At 36.1% G+C, this 13,426-nt stretch overlaps 1 protein-coding gene across 1 annotated transcript in view; it reads left to right on the top strand.

The window, feature by feature from the left end:
* Positions 1 to 13,426, top strand: part of HPSE2 (heparanase 2 (inactive)) — an 841,015-nt gene that overhangs the window by 83,227 nt on the left and 744,362 nt on the right. Inside the window, exon 3 of the mRNA XM_053585648.1 lies at positions 7,923 to 8,084. Within this exon, the coding sequence (XP_053441623.1) occupies positions 7,923 to 8,084 (162 nt within the window). The remainder of the gene's footprint in view (positions 1 to 7,922; positions 8,085 to 13,426) is intronic.

Raw genomic sequence — 13,426 nt, 5'->3', positions numbered from 1 at the left:
TTAATATGCAGATATCTGGCCTGAGTTTTGTATACAGTCAGTCAACCTTTGCCTTTTTAGAGGACAATTTAAGTCATTCACATTGATTGTAAATATTGGCTTTGTCTGATTGCCCAGAGAGGCAGGGAATGTCTCTCCAAAATATCCCCAGGGGTGTGAGCCCTATTGTTCTCACTGCTGCCGCTGGTGCTCTGTGCCACAGGACACTGCCTCTCACTCTCCCATGTGGTTCCCTCAGTTCACCATCTTCTCCTTATTCCTGTGCTGCAGAATGAGCCCAGACCTGCAACAGCCCACACCCTGTCCATATCTCTCGAGAAAATACCCAAGAATCTGGACTCTTGGGTATTTTCTCGAGAGGGGGACAGGCTTCCAGACCTCTGGGTGAGAGTGGAGGCGAGTGTTGGGAGTTCAGAATTTCAGGTAAAGAACATGTACAGTTTTATATAGTTTTATGCCTGGCACACTGGTAGGTCCTCTCTTGAGAAGGAGTTCTGGTTTTTATAGGGTCTCTCTGATGGGATAAAATAGGCGGATATCTGAACTCTGCTTGCTTATTTGTAGAAAGTATGTTCTCATGGGGGACGGGACTCCCATCTGCTTGGTGATGGATTTTGTACCGTTTGTTTGTTTCCTTGGGGTCGCAGCTTGACTCAGCAGGATTGATGTGCATTCTTCAAACTCTGTTGGCTCAGCTCCAAACCATCAGCCTCCTTGCTAAACTTCTGTCCTTTAACTTTCTTTCTGGATGGAAGCCTCTGTGGAAAGCTGGCTCCAGTCAGCCATCTTGCCTCCACCCTCCTATTTTGTCTTCATTTTTGAATGACAGTTTTTCTGGATATAGGATTCTTGGATAACAGGAAATTTTTCTTTTAGAACTTTGAATAAATATGCCATCCTACTGTTTTCTGGTTTCCATTGTTTAAAATTGGAAGTCAGCCATTAATTGTGTTGCTGATCCTATTTAGGAGGTGAGTTTTGTCTCCCTGCTCTTACGATCTTCTTTTTGTCAAGAGCTTTCGATAGTGTAACATAAGGTGTCTAGTTGTGGATCTCTTTAGGAATGATCCTACTTGGGGCTTGTTATACTTCTTGAATCTGTAGATTAATAATTTTCATCAAATTTGGGATGTTTTTGGTTATTTTTTCAAATAAATTTTGCCATTTTTCTCTTTATCCTTTCCTTCTAGGACTTCCAGTATGCATTTTAGATTGCTTCATATTTCCTCTATTTTCAGAGACTGTGCTCATTTTTTCTTCTCTTTTTCCCCTCTGTTTTTCAGGTTATGTAATTTCTATTTATCTATCTTTGAGTCTCTCATTTTTTTCTTACTTTCTCAAATCTGCTATTAAGAACATTTAGTTTCTCTACTTTTCAACTCTAGATTATCCATTTGATTCTTTTTTTAAAATAAAACATGTTTCTATGTATTTATCTCTGTCCTCTATTGAATCATTGTCAGTTTTTCTTTATTTAAACATGGTTTCTTTCAATTTTCAAAACAGTATTTATAATATCTTCTTTCAAATCTTTTTCTGCTGCATCCATAGAGAGGTAGTTCTGTTGACTTTTTTTTTCTTCAGGTGTGGCTTGTAGTTTTATTGGAAATTGATATTTTAGGTAAGTAGTATGTCACAGCCAATCTGTAATCTTTTCTTCCCCATGAGATTTTATTAGATTTTTTGGACTTAGTCCTTTTCTCCTGTGCTACAACTGGTATTTATAGTTATAAAAATTCTTTTTTTTTTTTTTAAATTCTTATTGTTATTTTTTGGTTTGTCTGTGATCAGGGTGTGGGCTGTTGCAGGTCTGGGCTCATTCTGCAGCACAGGAATAAGATGAATGACTGTTCAGAGGTTATATTTAAAATATCTATTTGAATGGCTCATACTTTTTGCTGTTGGATTTCTGTGTGGATTGATAAATACTTTCAGCTTGTGGCAATTTAGTCTTCCTCACCCTTTCCTTTTCTTTCCTCCTGGTATCTTTGGTCTCATGTCTGTTGTGTAGCCCCCTGGTTAAGCAGTCTTGTGTTGAGTCTCCCCTACATGTGCATAGCCTGCTATTCAGCCAGGGTTGTGTGGAAAGCTTATACAGGCAGGCTCCAAGTTACAAACATCTAGCTTACATCCAACTATAATTTATGAATGGAGGCTTTTAGAAACATCTATCTAATATATGACTCACACTTAAAACAGAGGCTATTGCAAGGCTGTTCCAACTTACTACTGTTCCATCTTACAAACAAATTCAACCTAAGAACAAATCTGTAGAACCTACCTTGTTTTTACCCCAGAGACTACCTACAGCTCATTTTCTGTCTCCCCAAGTGCCAGAATCTCCCCATTGAAATGTTCGGCTGGCCTGCCAGTCTGTTGATTGTCCTAGCTATAACTGTGACCTAGTAACTGGTTAACTTATGAAAAAGATGTAGAAGAATGAATAAAGAAAAAAATGCAAATACTTCCATATTTCCATGTCCAGAAGTAATTATATCCTTGATTCTAGGGTATCAACTTCAGTGCAAAATGCTCTCTTCCTTGTTGCCTCTCATAGGGTATACATTGAATCTTTGGCATTCTTGAACTATCTGCCAGGCTAAGGATCAGGAGGGAGATGGGCAGAGGATAGGTGCTTAATATTTGGACCCAAGTTTGGAACTACGTTGTTTACGTAACAACTAAGAGTATCAGGAAGTGGGGAAGAGCTATCAGGAGGAGAGTAGAGATTTAGAGATCATCCAGGCTATCGACTTACCAGTTTGGTAGACTAGGAAAAACCAAGCCATGGGAGTTTAAATATTTAGTCTGTAGTTTCATGATTATTCGGTAAATTAGTTAAATTTATACCTAAGTCTTCTTAGGATTTTTAGTCTTTATTCTTTCTATTATGTCTTTTAAAGACAAAAGAAAAGCACACATCTTCATGGAACATAAATTCAGTTAGCTAAAAATGACCTAAAAAAATAATGCTATCCTCTGATAATAACTTTGTGCTATTATCATAATTATAACCTGTTGTTATTAGCAACCCCTAAAACAGCCAGCACTTATTGGATGCATTGTATGTTACTATCACTGTGATAAGTTCATTACAAATAAGTTTTTAGTGTACTCATTTTTAAATTTAGGGGCCAAAGATGATGGCTCATGCCTGTAATCCTAGCACTTTGGGAGGCAGAGGTGGGAGGATCACTTGAGGTCAGAAGTTTGAAATCAGCCTAAATTAGCTGGATGTGGTAGTGAGTGCTTGTAGTGTGAGCTTCTTGGGAAGCTTAGGCAGGAACATTGCTGGAGCCCAAGAGTTTGAGGTTACAGTGAGCTCTGATCATACTATTGCACTCTGGTCTGGGTGACAGAGTGAGACTCTGTTTCAAACAAAACAAAACAGAAATTTAGGAAAGGCATCAAAAGATTTTTCCTAGGACCTCTCTAATAGTAAAATTAATACAGCTGGGATCCAAGCTTGTATCTTTTTGAATTCAAAACCTAAGCCCTTATCTCATTATATTGCCTCACATAAGGTGAAACTACCTAACCCTGTGCCTAGCAGGTTTTAATTCTCATAGTGGAATAATTGTATTGTGCCTGTGTCACTCATTTTCTGTTTAAATATCTCCATGGCTGAGAATAATTACTCCTTTCTCAAGTAGCTCCTTTTCTCATATAATAGTTTCTGGTGTTAATAAAGTTTTATCATGTAGAACTAAATAGTACGTTTGTCTTTTCCATAATGTTTGGCCTTCTGGATTTACACAGAATAAATCAGCTATCTACTCTGTATGAGAGCAAAGTGTCTTTGGCTTTTCCTTTGCTAGGCTCTCAATTTTGTTTCCCAGGTAGTTTAAAAGATAAAAATTATTTTCCATCTTTGTACTTTTCTTTGGGTGCACTCTAGATTATTAGCATCCTTCCGAGATTGTTACACCTGGAAATAAACATTAATATCATAAGTAGTACACTAATAAAAATAATTATAGCTATTATTTATTAAGCTCTTATTATATTGTATGCATACTGCAAAGTCCTTTATGTACCTGCACAACAATAGTAGAAGAAGAAACTTAAAGTGGTATTTCATCTGTTATTTCTACAATAAGTAACCACTAAGATAAAATTTGAACTGGAGTCTGCTAGACTCCAAACTCTTCATTATGCTGTACTTGGCTGGCATGGAATGGCAGTATGGCTATGTTGCCTCCTGTGTTCTGGATGTTCTGGTTTTATTAATTTAGACTAAAATTGCATTTCTCTTTTTGGCAGCAGTTTCATAGCACTGAATTATATTAAGCTTATATCAACTAAAACCCATGAATCTTAACAAGATCTTAAATATATGAGCTTCTATATGGTCTTATGTAATTAATTTTCAGTATAAATGTAGGACTCTTGTTCATGTCTTCACTTTTCCTTTTGGGGATTTTAGCCCAAAATTGTCAAGATAATTTTGAATTTTTAGTCTGTTATTAACTCTTCCTCCAGATATATGACCATGTGCATCTTTGATAAATGTCCTTACTTTGTATTTGTCTAGTCACTGATACAATTTCAAACAGATTAGAATTGGAGAACAAATAATTAATAGAGCATATCTATTTTTCTCTAAAATATTTTGAAATGTACTTTTCTAGAGTTTAGGGCATGTGTTTGGCAATGTTCATTGTTTTATTTTCTTACTATAAAGATAATATGTAGCCAGGCATTGTGGTGGGTGACTGTAGTCCCAGCTACTTGAGAGGCTGAGGCAAGAGAATCGCTTAAGCCCAAGAGTTGGAGTTGTGAGCTGTGATGCTGTAGCACTCTACCTAGGGCTGACTCTGTTTAAATAGTGAGACTCTGTTTAAAAAAAAAAAGATAATATGGTTGCTTTATTATTTTATTGGAATGATGTTGAGAGTATCCGTTATAATTGTTGCTTCTGTTGCATTTTAGGCAGGAACATTGCTGGAGCAATACATTTATTAGATAGGAAATGAGAGTTTAGTAGGTGTTCTACTCAACTAATTTGACTTCTATCAGAAGATGTCAAAATAATTTAAATTTCCCTTACTCTTTATGGTGTACTTTGGTAAAAGTTTCATAATTTTTTCTGAGAAAGCATTGTCCATATTTCTTTTCCATTTATTTAGTATGCTATTCCAGTGTTACAGTATAATTGCTTTTCTTTTTAGTTTCTCACTTTCCTTATATAAACTTGTGAGTTTTCATGTAGGAGTAACTTCTGGAGGGAGAAATAAACTTCATTTTTAAATTCCCTGGATTTGGGGACTGATCAGGCTATGTAAACTTGTGCAAGTCATTTGCTTTGTGAACCTCAGTTTCCTCATATATAATATAGGGGCAATAATTCTAATAAATAACAATTTAGGATTCCAAAAAAGGTTTGGGATTTAAAAAACAGGTAACTGACTTTTAGTGGCTTATATAAATAGTGCATTTATCTCACATAACAAGAAAGCAAGAGAAGGGTAGTCTATACAAATATTGTAGGTTAATAAAGACATTAGGGATTTGGGGTTTTTACATTTTTCTGTTCAACATCCTTACTGTATAATCCTTTGCTGTCTTGCTTCTTGACTCATGGCTACCAAGTGGTTATTAAAACTCTGGGCCTCATGTCTATGTTTTAGGTATAAATAATAGGAAGTACTAAATGGCTAAAGCGGAAAACTGTTTTTTTTTTTTCTCTCCTCAATGAGGCTCTGTCTTTTAATTTGGCAAAGGAACTCCCCTTTGGGATGTCTGCCTGAAGCTCATTGGCCAGAGCCATGTTATACAACCACCCTTTGCTATAAGGAATTCTGGGAAATTATATAGTGTAACTTTTCAGTTTCTACAGTAGATGAAGGCAAAGGAAAGGGGTTGTGTTTTAAAGTTTGTGTCAACCAGTCAACAATGTCTTCCATGTTCTTTGATAGATAGGATTGTTAGAAGGATTCAGTAGGAAAAAAGTAATCAAAAGTTTTATAGACTGGGCGCCTGTAGCAAAGTGGTTATGCCTCTGGCCACATGCACTGAGGCTGGCGAGTTTGAACCAAGCCTGGGCCAGCTGAACAAAAATGACAACTGCAACAAAAAAATAGATGGGCGTTGTGGTGGGTGCCTGTAGTCCCAGCTACTTGGGAATCCGAGGCAAGAGAATTGCCTAAGCCCAAGAGCTAGAGGTTGCTGTGAGCTGTGACACTATAGCACTCTACAGAGGGCAACAAAGTGAAACTCTGTCTCTAAAAAAAAAAAAAAAGGTGTTATAGACTGTAATTTAAATAAATATGAAATATTTTTATCATTCCTAATAAAGTATCAGAGTGTGTTCTTTTTTTTTAAAGTCTTTCTTTTCTTTCTTTTTTTTAAAAAATTAATTATTTATTTATTTATTTTTGCAGTTTTTGGCCAGGGCTGGGTTTGAACCCGCCACCTCCGGCATATGGGGCCAGCGTCTGACCCCTTTGAGCCACACGCGCCGCCCCAGAGTGTATTCTTGAACTAATTTATTCTAATTTTGTATTCAAGTTTAAGAAAATTTACTTGATTAGTTACATTCAGTGAGTTCAATTTATTGATCATATTCTAGAAAATGGTATAAATGTGTTATGTCACAAACACTGCATTATTTCTAATCAGCTCTTCTGTTTTCACCTATGAATTAGTGGGAACTATTTCAGATCTGGCTAATATTTGTGTGCCATACCTCCTTACCCTCATGGTCATAGGTTTGTATTTATATCTTGGCTTTTCTTGTAGAGACCTTAAAGTAAAGACTACTTGTTCAGAACAAAGTTGCACCTTTCATGTCTCATACCCTGTTTTCTTTTAGGTGACACTGAGGATTGCTTGAAGAGCTACCTCCTTCCCATTGGTACCATTAACATGAGCGTTAGTTTTTACCCTTTTAAAACCATTTTTGTCAACAGTGGCACAGCAGTTATTTTTACTCCACCTCCTAAAATCTTTCAGTTTGCTATACAAAACTTGAGAGTTTCTAGAGTTGCCATATAGATTGCTGCTGGTGATATCAGTTGTTCCTATAAGAATCAGTTGAATCATTTGTAAAATTTGTTTTAATTTGTAAAAATTAATCAAACTTTTCAGGACATGAGAGCTGCCTGCTAATTGGGAAGCACCATATATGAATCTTTCTTTTTGAGGAAGGCTGTTTTCTGGCAAGCACATCTGCTTTGAGTGAAAATCATACTGAAGTATAAAAAGCAGCTTATCACTAGTGGGAAATAATTAATTGGAAAAAATGGGGAAGAGGCAGATCTGAAGAATGATGCTAGCCTCCTCTTTTTCTCCTCAGTCACTCAAAATATTTCTGGATTGAAAGAGTGACTACTAGTCAGAATGATGCTATAGTCTTAAAAGTACATGAAAAATAACAGGAGAAACCTTCAGCAGGTGACTCAGAATGGCAGTCCTAACTAGAGCTGAATGGGCTAGCTGGCAAGTGGTTTAAAAATGAGCCAAGTACCCTGAGTGTACATGCTGGAGCTTTCATCTGGTCCTGTGACTCAGGTAAAGGAAATGACCTTCACAGTCACTAATAATCAATGTTGTATTATTTATCCCATGGAAAATCGTAAAAGATATTAACAAAGGCTCCAGAAGATAAATATGTCCTGGAGGTGAACTAGGAAGCAGAATGGAGGAGTGAGAATCTAAAATGAGGTCAAAGAGTGCTAAGAAACAGAGGTGTCACCAAGGAATTTGGGAATGATCAGACAAACTTGCATGCCATGTCATGAAGTTGAAAATCTTCCTGGCTTATACTTTATCTCTTCAGTCTGATCAAAATATGTAAATCATAAGTATATAAATTATAAATTCTGTCATTTTTGGTGAAAGAAGACTTTGGTGTGTGTATGGTTCTTTGTTTTATTTTAGTTTTTGTTTTTACTGTCTACTTTCTTTTTTTCTTTTTATAGATATTGTTCGGAGTGATGTTGCCTTAGATAAGCAGAAAGGCTGCAAGATTGCCCAGCATCCCGATGTTATGTTGGAGCTCCAGAGAGAGAAGGCAGCTCAGATGCATCTGGTTCTTCTAAAGGAGCAATTCTCTAATACTTACAGTAATCTTATATTAACAGGTAAGGCTGTTGGAGTCAGCTGAAATCTTAGAGTGTTAAGTTGCAACTTGGTATTTGGGGGACACTGAAATGGGATCCAAATGAGCCCACATCTGTCTATCTCCACCTACTCTGTCACTTCTTAAACTGTGATGACTTGTCTTTTTAGGACAAATAATTCTTGTGGTTTGTAGATATATTTTGATTTGAAGTTATGGGTAGTTCAGCATGTGTTTTCTCAAAAGACAGAACCAATGAAAACCTACTGAAGCCTTGCAAAAATATGAACTTGTAGATGTGTGCCAGTAGATTTCAGGGAATTACTAAATTTGGTGTCTTTTAAGAAGCAACTATTTTCTTCTTTCTGTGTATCCCCTTTCTATGAACCCAGTGAATATAAAGATGAAATGAAAAGAGATAATGATCCTTAGGCAGATTTGAGACTGTTTTATTCCTAGTGGAATTTGGAAATATCTGGGGAATTTGATTTTCTTTTTAAAAGCAAAGAGACTGTGAGACTGAGGCATAGTTCCTACATCCTTGGTTCTAGGAGGAAAGTGAATATGTGTCAAAGCTACAAGGACAAACATCTTTTTGTAGGGCTGCCTACAGACTTTGCTGGTTGAGTCTGTGAGTTTCATTTCTTTTGTCAGGTTTTGGAAAAGATTGTAATAGCAGATTCTTAGGTAAGAATCATTAGAAATTGAGATGAATTAAGAAAAGTAGTCCAAGTTACTTGGATTTTCTTGAGATCATGCAAGACAGACCTGCATTATATTGATCCAAATAAACTTTAACAAATCAAAAATATGTGTTTTCTCTTATTTGTGAATATTTAACAAATACAAAGATGGAATGTTTGACAAGCTGTGCATATCTCACACTTACTTTCATAAACTCTAAGGAAAATTTTAACTCTTTTTATAGGCTTCCTGGCCTTTTCCCAGGCATTGCTCAGTGGCAACCAAATTGTTTTGCTTTAAAAAAAGCACAAGCCTCTTCCAACTTTTCATCTTGTACCTGGTGGAAAACCCAACAGCATGAGATGAAAGCCAGACTAAAAGGTGGCATTTGTGAACAGAGAAGAGGATTATGGATTCCATAAGTATAGGCTGCTTTCTGGCCTTTGATAGGTCATTAAGGAAGGAAAACTTAAAAGTAATGTATGGTCAATGAATGCATTTCCCTAAATTGGTTAATGAAACTGGGCTTAAGTTTAGATATTTAGGAAGAACAGAGATTTTTCTTTAAGTTTCTTCAATCTACCTCAAATGTATACTCTGTGTGTGTGTGTGTGTGTGTGTGTGTGTGTGTGTGGAGAGAGAGAGAGGAAAAGAGAGAGAAATGAAATGTTTTTTATTACATCCTTGTTCTAATATTTTTAGGCACATATTACAGGGGTCAGACCTCATGTTCTTTAATGTGGCATAGAAAAAGCTTAGGGTAATTCTAACCCTAAACTGTGGATCCAGAGTGTGGCTTGAAGGCTTATTATCTTTGAAAACACAAGTGCTCTATTGAGTTCAGTGGAATCTCTTCTAATTCTCAGTAACATAATCCCTTTGGATGTTTATTCGCAGTTCAAACTGTTGGAATCAACATTGTCAACTTTTACCCTGACATCTTGCTTACTTTCCACTAAACAAACTTACCCTAGAGAAGAGCCTCTTTTCCTGCTTTCACTTCTCCCAAGCTGCTTCAAAGAGTCCTCAGGCATTTTCCACATTTTTCACCTAAATGCCTATGCAGAGGTGGTACCTTGCTGCAACAGAGTAGTTTGTGTGTGCCCTAGTTTGTTTACATGAAAGTTCAAAAGGTTTTGGTCCAGGTGTTGAGAAGAGGTAGAGTCATTTCAGTTTAGCACCAATGGTAAAATTATTTTAATTTCCTTTAACTAAGTCTTTGATTTTACACAGGGTGGTTTTCTAATTGTTACAAAGTTTAATCCTTGATTTGTTGTATAAATCTTGAGAACATGGTCTCCAGACAGCTAAACATAATATTTAAACATAACTAAACTAACTTTTGTAAATATTTCCCTTTTCAGTGATGAATGTATATTGGTAAGGAGGGTGAGGTTGAAGGGGCAGAGACCTCTCAAATGAACTGACTTTCATTACCAACACATTCAGAACACCTACTCTAGATTTCAGGTTGGTGATATTCCACTTATTTTGAATAACTCTGCAGTGATAGCATTTATTTGGGAACAAAATGAAGAAACTGGGCCTCTCAAATCTCAGAGATCATTTACAGAATTTCATGTATATGGGTAGCAGTGTATAACAAGTATTTCCTGGTCAGTTAGTAGTATATTTTTTATTTAAAAAAATGGGACAACCAAGATCCCAGTATAGTACAAAAAAGAAAAAATTCAGCAATTGAAATGTCAGGTGATTAAAAGCACGTTAAAAAGATGGTTGTTGAGTTTGTTCAGCTCTACCTCACAAGTCCTCATTCTTAGATGTTCTCCCTTTAGCTGATGAGACTGTCAACTGTTCAGATGAGAGGAATGCTTCATATTCTACATTTCAGCTAATGATCCCTCCTAAACAGCTATTCCTCAAGTAAGGACAAAAGACATTCTAGCTTTGAAGGTCTGTGAACCATTTAATAAAAGGAAACAACTCTACAGTCCATAGTGATAGCCCAATTAGTAGAAACTAATACAAACTAATAAACTTTAATGCATATATTATTACACATATATATGCATATTATTATATATGCATATATAATGCATATATATATTGATTCCTCATTACATTGCATTTTTAGACAAGTAGATTATTTTCATGTATCTTTGCATGAAACTTCTCCTAAAGTTTTCATATGGATGATTTATATGATATTGGAAATAATGTTTGCCACTCTGCACCCAAGCATAGAGAGTTTTCGAAGGAAACTCTAAGGTTATAAGAAGGTAATGCTGTAATTCCAGTACAGCATCACTGATGGAATGCTTTTAAATGGTGATGAGTCATGTGCTGGACTTTTTACACTGACTCTCTAACACAGGCATGTACATTTACTGTTTGTTGAATCTGAGAGTGTTGTCACTGTGCATGTCACTTAGGGAGTGGCAAATGAGCAAAAGAATTGAGTAAGAGCCTTTAAGAAACAAAAGGGATCAGATGTCTTATACTTCTTTGTGCTCTCGTCATTCTTAATATAAAAATGTTCTGTATATTTGTTGAAATATTCTGCTATGTGCAAAAAGGATTCATTTGAAGACTACTTTTTAGGAATAGTATTTACATGTATTAAATAACTTACAGGTTCAGATTCAGTTATTTGTCTCCTTCCCCTCACCTTCTTCCCCTCTTTGAGGTATAAATTGAACTTTTTGAGGGGATCCTTGTACTATAATCAAATGAGAAATATAAAAGTTAAGTTAGTCTTATGGGGAAGTACATTTTCTAGGATTTTGTTTAGAATATAAACTCCTGGAGGGCAAGGGATATTATACCTGTGCACCATTCTGGATAGTAGGTAAAGCATAGTGAATGATCCTGAAACAAGGTCAAATTTTCTAAAAATTTATTTGTGGCATGAAAGTTACCTGGTCAATTCTATATCCAGGTAGCTTGAACCAGTAGTCATTATAAATGATGGCCTTACTCAAGACACCTACAGTATTCCTTTCTCGGTACTCTTGTCATGTTATTGCTGCCACTTTTGGTTTTCTACCTTTTCCTTGAGTAGTTATATTATAAACTGGATTGGGACTTCTGGGGTTGGGTTTACTGTGTGACTGTGGCAAATAAATCAAGCAAAAGAGGCTTGTTCTTCCTTGTTGTGGCCCATTCTATTAACTTAAATTGACCAACTGCCCAAATCAATAGTATAAGAATTGTTCTTTCAGTTAGTATAAACCATAAAGCTCAGGGGACTATTTCTAGGTAATCATAGGCTACAGTAGCCAACAAGCCAATAAGCACAAAAAATTTTTGACTAAAATTCTTCCTCTGTAGCAGTCTTCTTGATCACTGTTATTTAATAGTTGTCTGTGCCATTAAATTGGCATTTTGATAGAATTTAAAAATAATTTCTGCCAACACCTGTTGATTTTAATTATCCTTCAAAATTAATTTTTATTCCTTAGCTTTTGGGGTTGTTTTTCTAATTTTTTTAAAGATAGGGTCGGGCGGGACCTGTGGCTCAGTGAGTAGAGCGCTGGCCCCTTATACCAAATTTGGCAGGTTCAAACCTGGCCCTGGCCAAATTGCCACAAAAAATAGCTGGGCATTGTGGTAGGTGTCTGTAGTCCCAGCTACTCAGGGTGCTGAGGCAAGAGAATCACCTAAGCCCAAGAGCTGGAAGTTGCTGTGAGCTGTGACACCATAGAACTCTACCATGGGTGATAAAGTGAGAGTCTGTCTCAAAAAAGAAAAAAGAAAAGATAGGGTCTTGCTTTGTTGCCCTTGCTGGAGTTCAGGGGTGCTATTATAGCTTACTGCAGCCTCCAATTCCTGGGCTCAAGTGGTCTTCTTGCCTCAGCTTTCCGAATAGCTTGTACTATAGGCGCACACTATCACGCCTAGCTATTAAAATTTTTTGGTTTTTGGTAGAGACAGAATCTTACTATGTTGCCCAGACTGGTTTCAAACTCCTGGTTTCAAGTGATCCCACCAAAGTGCTAGAATTACAGGCATGAGCCACCATGCCCTACCCCAAATTAATTTTATTAGTGGTTTGAATAATAATTTCCATTCTCAAAATGACACATATAGCTTCTCAATAGAATGAGTCTCCTTATTGTTTCTTTTGAGATTTTGGGACATCCATTTGTTTCCATATTTTAGTTGTTCCCCTTTCCTTATTTTCTTAAGTGAATCTACTATAAATTTATCTGCACAAACTTTATCATTAAATATCTATATTTTCTTCCACTCTAATCTAGATACTTGCCTCTGCCTCATTTCTCCCATTTGCCAAGTTCTCTCTTATTGAAAAAACATCTTCAAAACCCCTTTATGTAGTAGAATCATATTTTACATTAGTCTCAGGGAACAAGGGGACATGTGCTCTGTTAACTTTCTGCTTTTTGGGGGGATGGAGAAAGCACATTTTTCTCTTAATGTGAATCCAGGTATGTGTGACTGGATGCATAACATAACCAAAACCTAAAAGAATATTTCCTATCATGTTTTTCCCTCTGGTATTTACTTCAAACTTTATCAAAGTAAAATAATGTTATAATGTTTAAAAAGACCTTGAAAAGTGATTAGTATGCATTATATACTATTTATTTGCACGTTTATTAATATTTATAGGGTGATGTGGATTATATCACCATAGCTGACCCTTCTAGAGTGCTAAAGATTGTGTCACATGTATGTATATATATTCTAAACTGTGAT

Source organism: Nycticebus coucang, chromosome 3 (genome assembly GCF_027406575.1).
Source record: "Nycticebus coucang isolate mNycCou1 chromosome 3, mNycCou1.pri, whole genome shotgun sequence".
Lineage (NCBI taxonomy): Eukaryota > Metazoa > Chordata > Mammalia > Primates > Lorisidae > Nycticebus > Nycticebus coucang.
The sequence above is the reverse complement of the archived record's forward strand: the minus strand, read 5'-3'. Positions and strand labels throughout refer to the sequence as shown.